Here is an 18,386-nt window from a genome sequence, read left to right on the forward strand (position 1 = left end):
TTTGGGTTGTTATTTCTGTCAAGTTTGCTAATCAAACATGATGGTTAAAATTTGCTTTTGAATTTTATTGCCTTGTCAATAGACCTTAAATTGTCAAAAATTTATTATTATTCAGACAAGTGATTAACTTCAAAAATTTTAACATCAATATACAACCATGGTCTCCCTTGAAAAAGTTATATGATTTCACCACTGAGCACAAGCTTTAGAAGAAAGAGCATCTTGTTATTAATTTATTGGACAGTTCACAATAAGTTCTGGAATAGAAACTCTTAAGTATTAACATAAATTATTACACTTTAGAAGTTGGCATTGCCAGATTAGCTCCAGTGCCGCTTGGCAAATCCTTCCATTGCTGAGTGACTGTTTTGATTTGGGTGAAAAAATTAACACCAGCCTTGCCTGAAAATTAAATAATAAAAAAATCAATTAAATACAAGTAACCACTACAGTGAAAGAAAAAAAAATGTAGTTACAGATCAAAGGAAGGAAGATATTTTACCATAGAAATTGAGATCGCCTGCAAAAGATGCCTTACAGCCAGTAAATGAGAAGAACGGCAAAGGAACTGGGATAGGAACATTGATGCCAACCTGAGTCAAAACAAAAAAAGTTGAGAATTTATCTAAACTAATGCTAATTCAACCCACATATCTCTCTTCTTTTTTTATTAGTAAGTTATACACACAGTATAGGTTACAAACTACCAAATAAGCTAACTACAGGGTCCTGAAGGACAGAAAGATCAATTTTAGGCACAAAAATTTGAGGACAAAGGAGTCTCATTAGCAGCCATAGTTGCTATCCCAATTGTGACGAGGTTGCAGTGCAGCCATCCTTATTAATTCAAATACTACCAATTAATAGAAAAAAATTACATATAAATACCCCTGGTTTATATATAAAGAAACTCTTCAACCAATCAAGTAGAATTATATTCTTCCATAGATCCCACCCAAAGGCATTTAGGAAATCCAGTAACTTAATTTTTGGCTAGCCTGTCTTAAATGACCTACCAACCTAGTAAAGTATCATAGACTTGAAAGGTTCAAAGCAAAACCCCCCAATTCATTGTAACAGCACAAATGGCTTGCTAGACATTTCCCTATTATTTACTTTAAACACCGCTAAATACTTAGGCAATCTAGAACATTGTAGACTTGAAAGGTTAACCAATAAGAAGGATGGTTTATACACATCTTGCCATTTCAAACCTTGGTTAGAAAACAGGAAGTGCAATGAAGATTATACGCATCTTGAGTTTGTAGTTTGTTTCTCTGAGCTCAAAATTACCATTTTGTCTTTACATTCACACATGTTAAGGGACTCATATTATTCTTCCTTTCATCTTCACTTTTATTTTATTTTTTTTAAACTAAATTGTTATTTAATATATTGTATCCTTTTAATTTAACCAACTGGAAGATATAATAGAGAAGAACTAGCATTCAAAGCAGGGCCAAACTTGGTTGTTTAAACATGATAATTCAACATCAAAAGCGAAGCTACATTGAATATTAACTTGACTTACAATGTATAGAAACTAGCTGGAGTGCCCAAGTGTAGCAGCAAAGGTCTGATTAACTAAGCCACTCTTGAACTGAGACCTACTCTTGTAAAAATATCAAGGCATTTTTACAATTTTTTTTTTTCGCTAGCCTATTTTCGTATAATATTTTACTATTTTATTTAACTTCAGTTTGATATATGATAGATTAACACCGCAAATGTAGTGACATTTTGTTTTCATAGTCAAACAATTCTACCACAATAATGGCAACATGAGCACAACAACAACAATAAAAGGTTAACACTTGACTCCAACGAGACAAAATTGGGAAAAAAAAAAAAAAAAACAAACACAAAAACAAAAAATGTGATTGAGGAAGAACCTCTAGTAGCAGGCCCGATAGCCATTTTCACCTGGGCTTAGACTATATTAGCTACTTAAAAGCCTGGTTCAAATGAACCAGTTCTGAAGTGAAAAAAGGGGTATGAAAATGTGTCATTCATTTGCTATGGCTACTGATTCTACTGAAAACTACAGCCTGTAGGCCCCTTTACTCTCCTCTAAAAATAGTTTGTTAAGCTGAACGATCACTCAACTTATCATCTATGATTTGTAGATTTCTATCCTTCAAATTTACCCATTGCTCTCATACAGCAATAGCATGCTGTATGCTGTATTATCATCTATGATTAAGATTTATTATCCATCAATTCCAACTGTACTAGAGAAGTATCATCAATAAAAATAGAGGAGAGAAGAAAATAACAAGGGCAAATGAAACAACGGAACTAAAGGAGACAAACCTTGTCATAAAATGCAAAAGAAGTTGCACACTCAAATGGAAACGACAAAGGAGAGAATAGCTTCAAGGCTGTGCTCAAATGGAGGCATATTTCTTTCAAATTCAATCAATATGTTCTGCTCTTCTTCAATGATGAAGTCAGATTGGAGTCAGAATCATTGTCAACAAAGTAAGTCCCATTGAAGATGAACCCATATCAAACCCCGCATAACAAACATAGTAACTCCATCTCCATTATATGCTTGATTAAACTCTTTACTTCTTCATACAGTCAAAAACTTATAGTCATGGTGTATCCTGTTAGTAATCAATACTTCATCAGTTGGGTCTTTTTTTTTCCTCAAGCACTTAATCAATTTTTATGAGATGCTGTCAACTTATATAAATGATATGATTAAATACACTTAAAGGATTGCATAAAATTCATGGAAAAGAACTTGGGTACACTTCAACAAGCTACAAAAAAATTCGGCTGTTACAGAGGCCAAGTAATACAACAAAGCCATGTTAGTTGAAGGATTTCACACAGCACTCAGATTGGTTTGACTCATTCAATTTTTCAATCGCGCAATCAAATAATCAATAAAAAGTAAACATTCCATATCATAGTAAAAGCTATAAAATAGCATACCCAAGTGAAAAATAAAAAGGTCCAACCAAAACAATTTAACAAAGTTTCCACTTAAATGAAGAGGCAGTAAGCAAGAGAGATAGATAGTTAATAAAAAGAAAGTATTCAGCAAATATTGGTGTGGAGGTCATTTGGAGCACAGTCAGAACTTTGACTTGACAAACCAACTTACTCAAGGAGGAAATAGAGAGAAAATTATGCAAAAAGTAGGAGGGCACTTGATAATGGCAGTAGCTGAGACCCAGGATAATGAAAGCAGAGAGGCAAAGTTAAAAAGAGTTTGGGTTGTTTTCACCACTTTGATCCAGGGAGGAGAAATAGAGGGGAGGCGCTAATTTTTTTGTTGTTGAAGATATGTGAAAAAAGGAAGTAGATAAGGAAGGAAGAAATAGGTTTGGGAGAAAGATCAAGCCTGCCATAAACAAGACTAAGAAGATACAAAGATCCTTCCACCCTGCTCTCTACCTAACAAAAGGTATCATAAGCATGTTGGCATAAGTCCAAGTACAAAATTCTATAACTACCAATGATTCAAGATAGTCTGATGGGCACACATTATCCTAAGTCATCAAGGCATCTACAGAGTTAAGAAATAGAAAAAACAAGTAAGAAATAAAATAAATGAAAAATGCATTGTATATGAAACCTATGACACATAACTAAGGATAATTTGAACTTTAAAAGGGAGCTCAAGCAAAACATAAGTAAATAATATACCTCCTCATAATCATAATCACGGTCACTTTCTTCCCAAGGATAACGTGGTTGTAGTGATATTCCTTGTCCTTCTTCATCCTCACCAATGTGATCTAAAAGGAAAACATAAGATTTCTAGTGTGAAAACATTTTCAAAACATAATTCAAAGACTATACATGCATCAAATTACCATCCAAATCTTCCGTAGCATCCCCACTCTCATCATTTAAGGAACTGGCTTCAACCTACAATCACACCAACCATCAAATTTTATTACTGCTGCCGACATATAAATACACACACACATTTGTTCATTGTAGGTACCAAGACCACTTACTGGCTTCTTCTTCTTCTTTTTCAAACCAGAGAACGTACTTTCCAGCCCATCAGAAACTACAAATGAGGAAAATATCAAGCCTCTAGCTATCTAATGCATGCAATGGCATTCTAACATAAAATTAAAGGAAGAACAACATCAGATAATTAAAATTCATTCAATTCAGATACACGACAAGTTTTCAGTCTTCTCGGCTAAGCTGTCCACAGAATCATCAGCAGAGTCCTGGATTACAACCTTCTTCTTCTTCTTCTTTTTAGTGGGATCAAATGGGGCAATCTGCAGCCATGTTTCAACATAAATAAATGCCTCAAGAGGCTGCTTTATGAGGTTTGTACAAATAGCCTTAAGTAGACCTTTCAGACATGAGAATATTTACAACTCTAGACCTTCGCCAAACACTCAAAAGTCTCAGAATTGACATAATCATTCAGTTCAAGATCCATTTATACAGTTCACATAAGTTCTATTTTATTTATATTTTGGAGTAATTGGAATGGTCCTTGAAGTTCTACCCTTTTTTTTTATTACAATACTAAAATTCAGAGAAAAAAATATTGGTCTTTTATTACAATACAAAGCTGAATGAATGATGATGGGACAGCAGTGAGCAGCCAAATGGTTGTGGAATTAACGTTCAGCAATAGTCCAATAGGTGGGGCCAATGGTCAATTAGAGACAGTCAATGATAGTTCATTACGATGGATTTGGACATGAGGTAACCACAGCAATGAGGATCATGGAATCTGGCCAAAAGTGAGGGGAGACTGGGACTGGAACGTGCTGATAGAAATGACAATAGAAATCCAGCATTGACTGTTAAGATGATGATATCTAAATTTGGTCCTTACAATTTGTAAAGGAGAAGACACAATCCTTGATTAGACCAGATACCCCAGTCTAGTAACAGATAAGGAACTAATCCTGTCCTGAATATTTGTATTATTGGTTCAACCTTCCATAATGCATACACATCAAAACTAAAAGCATCATTTATACAATTTTTTAATAAGTTATCTGATAAAGAACAATAAATAAATCATCTTCCAAGAAAAAAAAATCAAAAGACCATGTAAATTAATTAGGCTGCAACATTCAAAAATTTTGACCAACCTTGAATCCAACTTTGTTATCAAGACAAGCATGCCAGTCAGACTTCATTTCTTTCAAAGGCACTTGATCATGAGGTCTGCAAAAGATAGCAGTTACTTATAAAACGAATAGTACAACAAAGGAATGTTCAAGAACCAAAATTTGAATTAAGTAGGGTCAATGTGAGAGCAAGTCTGTGCATGAATAAAGTATATACCTCTTTGGTCCTGAAATACAAGGTTCAACATCCGCAAGATCCAGTTGTAGATAAGAGGAGTATACTCTTTCTAGTTGAGGCTTATTTAGGGGAAATCAGTTAGCATTACCCCTATAAGAAAATCGATGCAAATATACCTCGGACAATTAAGAAATATAGAGAATATATTAGGACCCTTACCTCATTGTAGTCAACAAACAGTTTGTTCGCCGGAGATATGCTTCTATCATTTCGACCTAAATTTAAGAAGGAAAGAAGTTACACAATGCTATAGGAATTTCACATTGCAAGGGAACGAATACGGTGAATCACCCACCGTCTCATCACTTCTTCCAGTTAATTTGAGATACCGTAAAGTGACACGGTCTACGAGGAAGAACCCCATGGTTGCACCATATTCAGGGAGACATGTTGGCAATAGTGGCCCCGTCGGCCTAGTGATAATTCACCCATGCCTTCCCCTACAAGTATATACAAACATGATAACCTCATATCTATCTAGTTCCATGGACCAAATCATTGCAATTTAAGATTAGATAAACTCAACTTCCAGAAAGTTAAATTACCATAGAACTCAACAAATTTGCCAACAACACCATGCTTCCTCAGCATTTGTGTCACAGTTAAAACCAAGTCGGTAGCAGTAACACCATTGTGCAATTTTCCAGATAACTTGAACCCAACAACACCAGGCAACACCATGCTCATGGGCTGTCAATGACAAATAAGAAGGCATTAGAAGTATAATGCAGCAGAAATCTTCCCTTAGCAGGGATGAAAGTGAGCCACAGAGTGTATATTGAAGTTTAAAATAAATGAGCAGCAGAATTTAATTACCTGGCCAAGCATTGCTGATTCTGCTTCAATACCTCCAACTCCCCACCAGCAACTCCTAACCCATCAATCATGGTTGTATGGGAATCAGTTCCAACCACACTATCAGGATAGAGTAGGCCCTCAGTGTTGAACACAACCCGTCCAAGGTATTCAAGATTAACCTGTGAATTCAACACATCAAGTCATTCCAGGCCACATCTTTTTAAAAATGTCATGATCAAACACTCAATTTTCATTTGACATACAGTAATTGAAAGAAAAAAGGATATGATTTCAATATGTAGAATGAGAAATAAAAGTGATGTGATTGATACACAAAGGTCGACATTTAAACCAACATTATCTTATCTTTCACTTCTCCTTCCAAACTACTTTACCCGATGCACAATACTGTAACTGGGAGGAACAACGAGCATGTTGCGGAAAGCAAGAGACCCCCATTTAAGAAAAGCAAATCTCTCCTTTTAAAAATACACCTGTAAAAATATGAATCATCAAACACACACAGCCACAAAATACGAGCCCCAACATGAAAAAAGATCTAATTAGACTTTACCTCTGTAACAAACCTCTTTTTAAATGTTCACAAATTTTGCGTTTTTTAACCCTCGTGTATTGTTTGGGCGGGGGAGGAGGCTGCGGGGCATCATCCTTAGGCTCATCATCGTGCCGCAAAGACATTAGATGCATACAATCAATATTTGGTGAAATGATAAGGTGTGTGAACCGCAAAATAGGCCTATACATCGTAATTAATGGTATCGTACCATAGAGCTGCCTTTGTGTCCTATTTTGTGTCCACCGTCCCACAAGTGGGAGCTCTTCTAGCACGTTGCGGTCGACCTCGTGGGGGTGAGGGCCGATGAAGGGGATGCTCGTCCGGTACATCGCATCCGAAGAAGAGTGTCAATCCCAACTGGAGGTCCTAGAGGGTCAGATGAGGATGAGGTAGGTGGGTAATGATGCTCTGTGTACAGGCTAGGAGTGGGGATCATTGTCATGGGTTCAGTACGGGGTGGGTCTATGGGCAAAGTGGGTGCACTGGAGCTGGTGGATGGGTTTGAGGGTGTCTCGGGGTGCATAGGAGGGGTCAACTGAGAATGAATACCGAGATCGAAACTGGGCTGTGAAGGTGGGGTGGGTGAAGGGACCTCGGGCTGAGGAGATGCATCTACCATGGGTGGAGGGACCTCAGGCTGGAGAGATGCGTGCGGGATGGGTGCAGGTATCTCAGGACTACTTACAACCCGAGCGGTTGTTGCACACTGACCACGGCCCCTAGCTGCACTTGTCCTTCGGCTTGCTGTAGCAGGCCGACCATGGCCCCTAGTTGCGCTTGTGCTTGGGCTTGCTGTAGCAGGCCCACCACGGCCCCTACTTGCAGTAGCACGGGTCGGTGTACGTACAGGTGCTGCGCTTGTGCTTGGGGTTGCAATATCTGCTGATTCAGTCTCATGCCCATTGTTTGCCTCTCCATTTGGTGCAGGACCACCACCAAGCCCAACCAGATCATTTAGGACGCGTCGGACATGGTTGTGGGCTCGGCTGCCTACAGGAAGCATCTCCAACAGCGCTAAATGGCTTTCAATCTGAAACCGAGAAAGAACCAGTACAATTAGATTTGAGACAATTACGTATCAATTGTAGAATGGATAATATAGTACTTATTAATCTACCTAAACACTCAACTAAGATATATCTAATTAGAACACATTACCGATATATCTAATTTTGCGCTGTTGCGGTCGACATACTTTCGAGTGACTGGACGGTACCAGCGGTAATAGTCATGATCGCGAGGCATCTCACCAGTCTGAGGAGGTGCATGGCAAAGTCGTTGTCGTCTCTCATCCCATGTAAGGATATACGGTCCATGCTCCTCCCTCCAATTCTTCTCCACCTTCCCACGCAAGTCTATTCTATGCAGTCTTTCATCGTACACAACATGGTCGGGTCGCTCTTGCGCCAACCCAAACTGACGAAGGACACGATCTGGGTGGTGTATCTCTACTATGCAAAAACACACAAGTGGCACCCTTGCCGTCCACGTATCCCTCCCTGCAACGCAAAAGTCAGGAAGGTGGCCGAAGTCTGCCTCGTATGGCTGCCACACAATCTACAATAGAAACAAAAAACAATTATCATAACATCAAGTTTATTAAAACAAGGGAGAATACATAGATAAAGGGAAAAACAAAAATTGAAACAGAAGATGTGTTAAAGGATGAAACAATCATATTCTTAAGGAAAATTAACATAACCAAACAGAATTTTTGTTTGTCATACTTGGTCCGGCTGAATTCTAACTAATTGCTCGCGATAGTGGATCAAGGCCATGCCGGATGGCCTACTCTTCGAGCTTGGCACCCGCACCCACCTACAGTTAGAAGCGAATAACATAAGATAAGATAATACCCATGTTATAGTTACTAAGAAAAGTACATTGCACACACAATATTAGAAAAATACTTACTTAAATGCAAGTGGAGCATATGGCCATGGGCCATAATCACATCCAGGTGGGGGCTCTATCCTCGGGCACAAGAATGGCAACCTTGCCCATGCCCAATACTGGACCAATGTGCACGCCCCACCAATCTGCGATGCCCCTTTCTCGCTTGCCCGACACAACTCTCTGTACAACCAGGCCAAGCAACCACTACCCCAACTATACTGTGGCGGATCACGAAGGTCATGCAGGAACGCCAAGAACATCAAATGCACCCTATCTCCCGACTTGTCCATGAAAAGCTTATCCCCTAGCAGCGCTAAAATGTAGCACCGAGCATACTGGTGTATCTGCATCTCCGTTGCGTCATGAGGCGATGCTGGCACTGCAATGGCGTGAACAAGGCGGCTGATGAGAATTCTTTGCCCCACCAAAGTTTTGTTGTCATTCGCCGGAGTAAAACCAAGCAACTCCATGCACAGATCTCGCCAATCCCCATCCACCACAGCAGTCGGCCCAACCAAGACCTCACCATCTATAGGAAGTCCGAAAATGACCTCCACATCTTGTAGGGTGATTGACATCTCACCATGTGGAAGATGGAACGTATGCGTCTCCGGCCGCCATCGCTCAACTAGGGCCGAAATTAGGCAATGATCTATCTCTCTGGAAGGGGCCCTAAACAATCCTTCCAGCCTTAGCAACTTGATAATGTCAATCACCCGATTATCTTCCATCTGAATGCTTGCCATCTCCTTAGTGCGACCACGGCACGTAAGTGGGCCCGGGTCCTGCAAAATCCATAAAAATTATAGCGGTTATTACAACTACAAATTGTGTTTTGAAAGAACTTGCTAACTAAAAGTCAAAGACAACGTAAAAATTAAAGCGATTGTTAGAACTAGATATTTCACCTCGCCATTCCAAATGTCCTCTGATCGATGATATCGTTGTCGCGTCAACAATGACTCGTCAAGTGGACCAGGGTGCAAGACCTGTGGCTCGTCATCAATCCGAGGCTCCATACTGCAAACATTCAGATACTCAACTGTGAGATCATTAATAGTGTGGGGGCAAAGGAATGCTATTCTACATGCAAGTAAATGTGACTAAAAATGAAAAGAAGGTTCTGTAGTTTATTCTCTTGTTGTATCTATCTGCAGAACTAAAAATAAAGATAAAAATAAGTAAATAACAGCATATTAAACTAATAGGATCAAGCAGCAGTTGCCAGACACATAGTCAGAACAAATACACTTCAAAGCTATACAGTGACTTCTTGGATGAAAAATAGCCACGCACGTCCTAAATGATAATGAATAAAAATAACCACAAAACCAGGAAATCCCAGACAAACATCTGATTAAAAATAAATAAAAAATCCCCTAATGTGTCCAAAAAAGAACAAAGAAAAAACCAATGTATAGAGGAGACATAAACAAAACCACAATCAGAGTCATTTACAGAGCTAATTAGCAAAAAATTAAAATAAAATCTGAACATAATAGATAATTTATATCCATCAAACACCCAACTTTGTCCACATTAGCCAATCTGCCAATGTTGCTATGCTGCCAGCAAGGTCCTTAATGTTCATGGGGAAGTATCTGAAATGTGCAAGTTGGGTGCCCAAAAAAATAATAATAATAAGCACTTCAAAGCAAAGTGATTCATTTCAATTTTTTTTTTATTCTAAAAGATATACAAATAGACATGTTATCTACAGGAAAATTCTGAGTTCATTAACCTCAATGAACATTTCAAACATTTAACTTTTGGCCACAAATATTTAAAACTTTTTTACCCTTCTGATGATGAAGAAAAATTAAAATATTGAGGCTCTAAGAATCTATATTTCGTAGTTTAAATTAGGGAGAATCCCCCTTGGCCCCAGGTCCTAGATAAATATACAAAGACCTCCCTTATACTTCTAAAATTAGAAGTATATATCCCAAGTAGAGTTGTCAGCTCAAGAGATACCATTGTTCTTGTCTTCATCCTCAATCCTTTACTCATCTCTATCACTGAATTCAAAAGTTCATCCAATAACCAACATCATCAAGAAAATCACCTTCACCATTTCTGGCACCTTCTACAAAACTGAAACCTTTACCTCTAATTGCAGAATTATAAACCCTACATCCAGCACAACAACCATTCCTCGTTCTTAACAATGGTAAGAAAGGTAAATAAAATTTCTGCAAATACAAGGGAGATCCTTGTATCATCAACTAACCGAGGAAAGAGGGAAGGTCAGTGTAATGTTTTCTTTATCTCATCAATGAACAAAGATATTCAACTCAACTCAACTAACCTCACTCATGCCAAAGCTCATAACCATAATTTAGTAACCAATGAATAACTAAGATAAAATATTGAGCTAATTTCAGCTATCCAGAGTATGACTAATATTAATCATCAGCACAAATTGGCTTCCCAGTATGTGTGCACAATCTGCAAGTTAGGGAAGTCTTCAAAAAGTTCCAGGGATTACTGGCTCCAATAAAAATTTGACAATGGAGTTGTTCATCAACTAACGCATAAAGTTCCACTATCAAACTTGTAATTTTTAGTTCCTTGGCCAATAGTATCCCATCTCTAAAAGCCCACATTTCAATCAAAACACTATAAAGATTCCCACAATTTCTGGCAAAATCTTTTATCCAATCTTTGCTTTGTGTCCCTCATATACGAAAACCAATCTCATATAAATCCAACCAAAACCCAGAAAAAAATCAGCCAAATAAAACACAAATTAACCATCAATTCCCCATATGATCAAACAAAACCACCAACATTAGACAGGAAATCAACCTTCACCAATTAAAATAAGAGAAACCCAGATCACATTTCTTCACAATTGAACACCCAAAACAAAAAAGGAACAAAATTTCAACAAAAAACCGAAAAACCCACCTGGCGATTGAGCGTAGTTGGGTCACGCCGAGGGGTTGAGGGTGACTGAGTGTTTGAGGGAGAGTGTTTTAATTTTTAGTGAGAGTGTTTCAGAGAGAGCGTTTGAGAGATTGAGAGAGTGTGACTGAGTGTTTGAGTGAGGTTGAGAGAGTGTGATTGTTTCAGGGGGGGGGCGGGGGGTTTGAAAATGGGAGTGTAGATTTCGAGTCTTATAAACTCGATTTCTACGTGGCTACACGTGGAAAATTTGTCCACGTCAAGGTATAGCCGACCACTAAAAATCGAGTTTTAAAAGCTCGATTTTTACTTGGATCTCGAGTTTATAAAACTCGAGATGCTAGTTTCCTACATACTTTTAAACAGTGACAACTAACGAAAATGTTAGATGTCTAACGGTAAATGGCAACAAAGTCCCTTTAGTGACAGATGGAAGATGACTTGAATAGACAGTTAAAGGAGAGAGATATAAAATTATAATCATAATAATAATAATCTGTATTTTAAGATGTATACTAGATCATTTGACAAGGTACTATATCAAATTTGGCTTCACTCTAATACTAATCTCTTTCTTCCATATGAGTGCTGATTGAGTATGGATTGTTGTTTTCAGTCATGCAATAAATACTACTAACAAATAGGAGAAGTTTATGCAAAAAATTGTTTCTTCTTTTAGAGTGAAAAACAAATTTGAAGTCTGGTTTGAGGACAAATTAAGGATTCAATCCATGTGAACTGATGGATTCCCTTGACCACTAACCAGGGAGGTATGCCAAGAATATACTCAAGAGATGGTAAAGCTAGCTTACAAGTTGATGGAACTTGTTGCTCTAAGCCTAGGCTTGCCAGCAGATAGGTTCCATGGCTTCTTCAAAGATCAAACCAGCTACATCCGACTCAATCACTATAACCCTTACCCTTCCCCTTCCCCTTCCCCTCATTTAGCTCTTGGTCTTGGTATACACCAGGATAGTGGTGTCTTGACCATCCTCAACGAAGATGATGTTGGAGGATTGGAAGTGAAGCGAAAAACAGATGGAGAGTGGGTTCGAGTCAAATCCACCCCAGATGCTTATATCATCAACATTGGTGACACTACTCAGGTACAATTTTCAACTAATCAAATTAAGTTTTCTAAGTACAACATGCTTGCTGTCACATATCAATTACTAGGTGCATGATTTACTTAAAAACCCAAGGAACCATTTACAGGCAAAGTTCTTCCTTGGAAAATTGAAAGATATTACATAATAGGATTTGACAGAAGTATGTCCTCTACACTGTCTACAATGTCTAAAGTAGAGTATATGTATAATCATTTTATGAAGACGACGACGACGATGAGTTTCTCCGGCGCCGGGCTACGGCTGCGTCGCTCCAGAACTCCACCCATCTCGGTGTCCTTTCTCCGGCCTATCCAACTTGGTACAGACTTCTACGTGAGAAATTGGAGGACGAACCGGCCGATTTCTCGCTCACGGATCTTTGCCTTTAGAGAATTTGAGGATCGGACTCGGAGCTCCGGAAGAGACTCGCGCTCGAAGAAATCGGATGGATCCAAACCGCAACAGAAGATCCGATTCTCGTCCACGAAGAAAATCGCGTTCCCAGCAAAAGACGGGTTACAAGGAACGTAGCAATGGTTGAAGATAGGAATCAAAAGCGGAGCTCTCTTTAGAGCGTTCCAGGCTTTTTCAGCGAGTGATTTGGGTGTGGAATGATTATTTTTTTTCTTTTTTTGAAATTTATTATATATAAAAAAAAGAGCCAAAACGACATGCTTAATTAACGGTATGACATAATTAGAGTTTAACGGAGTACCAAATTGATAAAAAATGAAAGTTAGAAGACTGAAATGACAAAACTGAAAGTTAGAGGACTGAAATGAAAAAGACTGAATATTAGAGGGTCAATTTTGCATTTTTACCTTTTTTTTTCTTTCTCTTTAAATCTTTTTTCTCTTTATGATTTTTTTTTATATAATATAATTAAATACACATACAAACATCATTATTCATTAGATACAAATATTTGACTATTCAACGACCTTAATTGATTTCAACTTTTCGTTTTCTTCTTTCTAATTTCAAGTAATTGTCAAAATTAAATTATTTATTATTTTTTTAGTAGATAAAATTAACATTTCAAATGTGTCTCTTTGTTTATCTATTATTTCAAATGTGTCTCACTCATACATTAATTATTTATTAAGTTTTACAATGATATATATACCAGTGCACATTTTAGATACAATCATCCATCATCTATGACAAAAAATTTAGCACAATACTAAGGGTTTGTTTGGATACTACTTATTGCTAAAAACTGAAAACTTATTGTTGAAAACACTGTAGCAAAATAATTTTTAAACTATGAATAGTGCTTGTGGGACCTAGTTTTAAAGTTACTGCTGTGTTTTTTTCGTACTTGTTGGTCCGTGAACAGTGTGCGGGACTCAGGAAAAAAATGCAAAATGCGCACCTGCCGCTACGCAAATGCACACTAATTGTTTTTCATATTTTTCAATCAAGCTTTAGATTTCACCATTTTAGAAGACATCAAGCATTAAGCCTCTTGCCATGTGGCACTCTAATATTGCATTTAGCCTCTTTAACCTCTTCTCATTAACTCTTTTTACTATTACCCAAAAGATCATGTTAACTTATTTTGGTTATTTTATGTATTCACCCGTAAACGAATAATACTCATCACGCCTCTAGGTTTTTTTGTGATTAGAAAATGTAGTAATATCAAATTATAATGGATGAAAATTATTAATTTTTTCCCCAAAATATAAAAAAGCCTATAAGCATGCGTATGCTCAGAGACTTAGTATATTATAATTTGGGATTACTACGGGGTGTTTGGTAGGGGTGTTTAAACAACCGTTTTCAATGTTTAAACACCACAATACGTATTTCCACAACACTTTTTAACCCGCGCATATTTCCACAACACTTAAACAATGATACTAGAAATCTCATTTTTTTGGGGAAGCTAGTGACTGCATGTGAATTCTTTCAAGGCAAGGGGCGGCCTGATTCGAAATTGTTGTTTATCCTGATCCGGTTGAGGTGGTTTTCATTTACCAACGCATAGGTGGTCTAAGTTCCTATGATATAGTCTTTTTGGCCCTTGTGAACATCTTTTCTTAATGTATTAAAGATGGTCTCTCTAACTGGTGAACCCTTTGTGTTCCATGGTTAGAATCTCAAATGGCAACCCTTCAACTTCATAACGCTAGACTTTGGCTTTCCAACTCCATCTCTTCCTCTCCTCACACTATATTAATACTAAAAAGCTGGATGATTCAATTCAGGCATCTCTAAATCCCGGTTGCTCTTGACCTTTGTTCTTGTGATTGCCCTGCATAATAGTTCAATGTAAGAATTATATTAATAGTATTGTTCTTTTTTATTGCTTCTTTTTTTTCTTTTTTAATTTTGTTACTACCTCTTTTGTGTTGTGGGTATTTGTATTGATATATGATTGTTTGTTTCTAAGTTTAAAATTGATTTGGTTTTTTATTTATTTTTTATTTTTTATGTTTGAGACAGGATTAATATTATTGTTTTATATTGTGTTATCCGTGTGATAGAGTTTTAGTAGTTGGAATTTTTTTTTTTTGTTGAGAAACAGCCCCACCCGGGCTGAAAATATTACTAAGGCAAATCTTTTACAACAAACTTGAAAATGTTTGGAGGAACAACTTCACCCTAAACGCTTAACGGAAAGGATAACCTAGCATCCCTAGCTAAAGCATGGGCAACATAATTACCCTGCCGCCTTACATGGATGATAGGATAGGATTGAAAAAAACCCCTATAGACGTAAAGTCTTTTACTAAGTGGCCAGCTAGTGCATTCGAGTCCATCCCAGGCTGCAGGCTCTTCACTACGAGTTCAGCATCGCCTTCAAAGCACACCTTTCGAAGCCCAAGCTCCCTAGCAAGAATAGCAGCTCTCCGGGAAGCCAACAGTTCCAGGATTTCCACTAATGCTGGCAAGGGGACCTTCTTGGACAAAGTAGCTAGCACCTGCCCTTCGTTGCTGCGAATGACTACCCCAATGCCACCCTTTTGCTCCTTTGCAAACACCGCCCCATCAAAGTTCACCTTCACTAAACCCGCTGGAGGGGGTTGTCATCTCACAAGAAGAGCCCTCTGATAAGAAGTATGCCGCTGCTTCCCCTGCTGGAACTTAGCTAACAGAGACACCGCGGAGTGAGCAAGCTTTGAGCTTGGGATAGCTGGTTCATTGGCTCTTAACTTATTTCTTGGACTCCAAATTAACCAAGCCGTCATAGCAAACTCCTCCGAACTTTTACCTTCTGCTATTGGAAAATTGAATGATGGAGTTTTAGTAGTATCCGTGCCTGTAGAAATTCAATTTGCTAAGGTATTTCAGTAGTTAGCAAATTGAATTATAGAGTTTAAAATTCAATACTATACTCAGAACTAATACTTCTCTTTTTTTCTTGGTCTCCTCATTTAAGTGAATCACTCCTTCATCATTGGAATCAATTTAAAATTCCTTCTATTAGCTTTTCAAATTTGTTTTCAGAATTTTCATACTCTCACATATGGATAGATGGCAACAAAGTTGCTCATAGTTTAGCTAGGCTAGCTTTGATCATGTCCAAGTGTACTGTGTGGATAGAGGATGTTTCACCTCGCACCTTACCTTTTATTCAGGCTGATTTGGCCGCCCTTTAATTTTATATAATGGATGACTTCTTTCTAAAAAAAAAAAAAAATTATCTCCCTATATACTTATCTTTGTTTGGCTAAGATTGGTAACAGCCATATGGTTTATATAAATTATATAAAGTGACATAGCTAATTTGGTATACGTTTAGCAGGTGGCAGAGCCAACTTTGTAAAATTATTGTCATACTACTAAAATACTTTTTAAAATAATGTATCTCTCTAAAAGGAATTTCATTATCTTATAACTAAAAGACTTCTTAAAAAAATTTACTTCTAAAAAAATGCAAAGAAGTTCAGGCACTGCCAAAAGTCTTCCAAAAAAAAAAAAAAAAAAATTCGAAGAATTAACACAATAAAAAATAATAAATAAGTGTTGTTATATCTTACTTATAAAATTTTATCATGATTTTTAGCTAATCCTATGACTTAAGAAATTTTACATATTTTGAAAAAAATAAAATAACCCATATCACCACCACAATTGACAAATTCTTATGCGTAAACATAGGTTACATACTAGTTTTTATAATGAATTGAACATACAATTCTACTTTCTTATATTTGTTGGCTTTTGCAATTACATGTTCTTTGTAGCTACTAATACGGTAGATGATGAAGAATTTTGGTGAATCAATCTCTAAAGGCACATCTTAGTACTTGAATTAAGGATAAGGAAAATTGGGTGAGTCTCTATACATGGATGCCAAATTTTGTAATTCGACTTTCAATGCAATTGAATTTTTTAGAGAGACACTTTATTAGATGATTGCATATTCAAATATTTGATTTTGTAGTCATGTACTGTCTACTAATTACATTTTACCATTTAGTAGCATAGCCAAAGTTTGTTTTTGAATTTCAGAAAATGAGCTAAAAATAAAAGTGTGGTTGGATGAGGTGGGAAAAAGATTGTATTTGTTTGATCATATGTAACGTGACTTCAAAATTGTAATTTGCTTTAAATCTCAGTTGTGTCAAAACCCAATTGCTGAAACAAATCCAAGATGCTGCCTTGGGTGTTAATGCATGGTGCACTAGTGAGTTTAAATCTTCTGTCCCACTATTTCTGTTCCACTCTATACTTCATAAATAAAAACATGTCATATGTTCATCTATTTTATTAAATGCTAAATTATGTCTTCTATTATTTCAATTACCTAAATTAAATAAAAATAAAAACCTATCTTCTATTAATCTCTTCTAAAGGGTTACACATAAAGATTGTAATGTGTCGGAGTAATTCTTTTATTTCTATTCTATTTTGAATCCATTTGCTTCTTCCTTGGCCTAAAACGATCCAAACTAGTACCTTGGGTTCAAAATAATCCAACCATGATCTCAATAACTCACTTGCAAAGATCATCATGTCATGAACCACTCATTGCAACCATCTGCGATAACCTTGACCCAAATTGGTGCAACCAAACAACACCATGGGTTGCCACCATATTGGGGCCATATATTTTTCGCTGGAAAGCTTGTTTTGCTTGACTTCTTGGTTGCACCGAAAACTTCCTTGGTCCTTCTTGCTTTCAGATAATTTTCAAACTGATTTGGTCCAAGTCCTTAGTAGAAAGCCCATAAAAATAAGAGCCCAACTGTCAAACGTTGGTGACTTTATTTGAGTTAGGGCTTGAGACTAATGAAGTCCAAGAGGTTCACGAGCATTCGGCTCCAGACAACCCAAGATTTTTTAACTGTATTTCTGACCATAGGGAAAAAATTATATAAAAATGACAAGAGTTTAAATCATTTATAATTTTTTTTTAAAATAAAATCAATATTTAGTGCACAAAACTCCTTTTCTATTCTTAAAAAAAAAAAAAAAAAAACTCTCTTTTTGTAGCGTTTAGAAAATGTTATAGTTCATTTTTTAAAAAAGAAGTTATAGTAAGCAGTTTTATACCTTTTTTATATAAAGTAAAAAAAAAAAAGTTTTATCAATTAAAAAGTCAAATTTATGAAATTGTTTCAATTTGATTCTCTAACATCCAAGAAAGCCAGCTTCATAGGAATGAAAATTCTTTTATCAGTATTTAAAATAAAAATTCTACATCATTTGCTATATTTAGTTATTTACTAATATTCCTTTATTATTGGTGTTCTTTTACCTTGTAATTGTTACTTCAAGTGAACAATTGTGATGGAAATGTTTGTGCCATTATAAACTTTTATGATGATGATGAATGT

The 18,386-nt window shown here is 36.8% G+C and overlaps 1 protein-coding gene and 4 long non-coding RNA genes across 6 annotated transcripts in view; 1 reads left to right on the top strand and 4 right to left on the bottom strand.

Annotated features, from left to right (window-relative positions):
* The window catches only part of LOC142643003 (uncharacterized), a 45,324-nt gene that overhangs the window by 14,796 nt on the left and 12,142 nt on the right, over positions 1 to 18,386 (top strand). The gene's annotated exons all lie outside the window — the stretch shown is intronic.
* Positions 725 to 4,035, bottom strand: LOC142642237 (uncharacterized). The gene is made up of 5 exons (XR_012845622.1): positions 3,978 to 4,035; positions 3,831 to 3,885; positions 3,661 to 3,752; positions 2,314 to 2,609; positions 725 to 853 (listed from the first exon to the last, which is right to left on the bottom strand). It is a non-coding gene; the product is annotated as an uncharacterized LOC142642237 (long non-coding RNA).
* LOC142642931 (uncharacterized) lies at positions 5,021 to 5,497 on the bottom strand. The gene is made up of 3 exons (XR_012845775.1): positions 5,467 to 5,497; positions 5,287 to 5,366; positions 5,021 to 5,166 (listed from the first exon to the last, which is right to left on the bottom strand). It is a non-coding gene; the product is annotated as an uncharacterized LOC142642931 (long non-coding RNA).
* On the bottom strand, positions 5,689 to 6,281 carry LOC142642142 (uncharacterized). The gene is made up of 3 exons (XR_012845596.1): positions 6,124 to 6,281; positions 5,853 to 5,997; positions 5,689 to 5,747 (listed from the first exon to the last, which is right to left on the bottom strand). It is a non-coding gene; the product is annotated as an uncharacterized LOC142642142 (long non-coding RNA).
* On the bottom strand, positions 6,948 to 8,928 carry LOC142643103 (serine/threonine-protein phosphatase 7 long form homolog). Its single transcript, XM_075817647.1, has 4 exons — positions 8,597 to 8,928; positions 8,410 to 8,500; positions 7,841 to 8,239; positions 6,948 to 7,712 (listed from the first exon to the last, which is right to left on the bottom strand). The coding sequence occupies exons 1-4, from the start codon at positions 8,926 to 8,928 to the stop codon at positions 6,948 to 6,950; spliced, it is 1,587 nt and encodes a 528-aa protein (XP_075673762.1).

The sequence above is a fragment of the Castanea sativa genome, chromosome 7, assembly GCF_040712315.1.
Source record: "Castanea sativa cultivar Marrone di Chiusa Pesio chromosome 7, ASM4071231v1".
Lineage (NCBI taxonomy): Eukaryota > Viridiplantae > Streptophyta > Magnoliopsida > Fagales > Fagaceae > Castanea > Castanea sativa.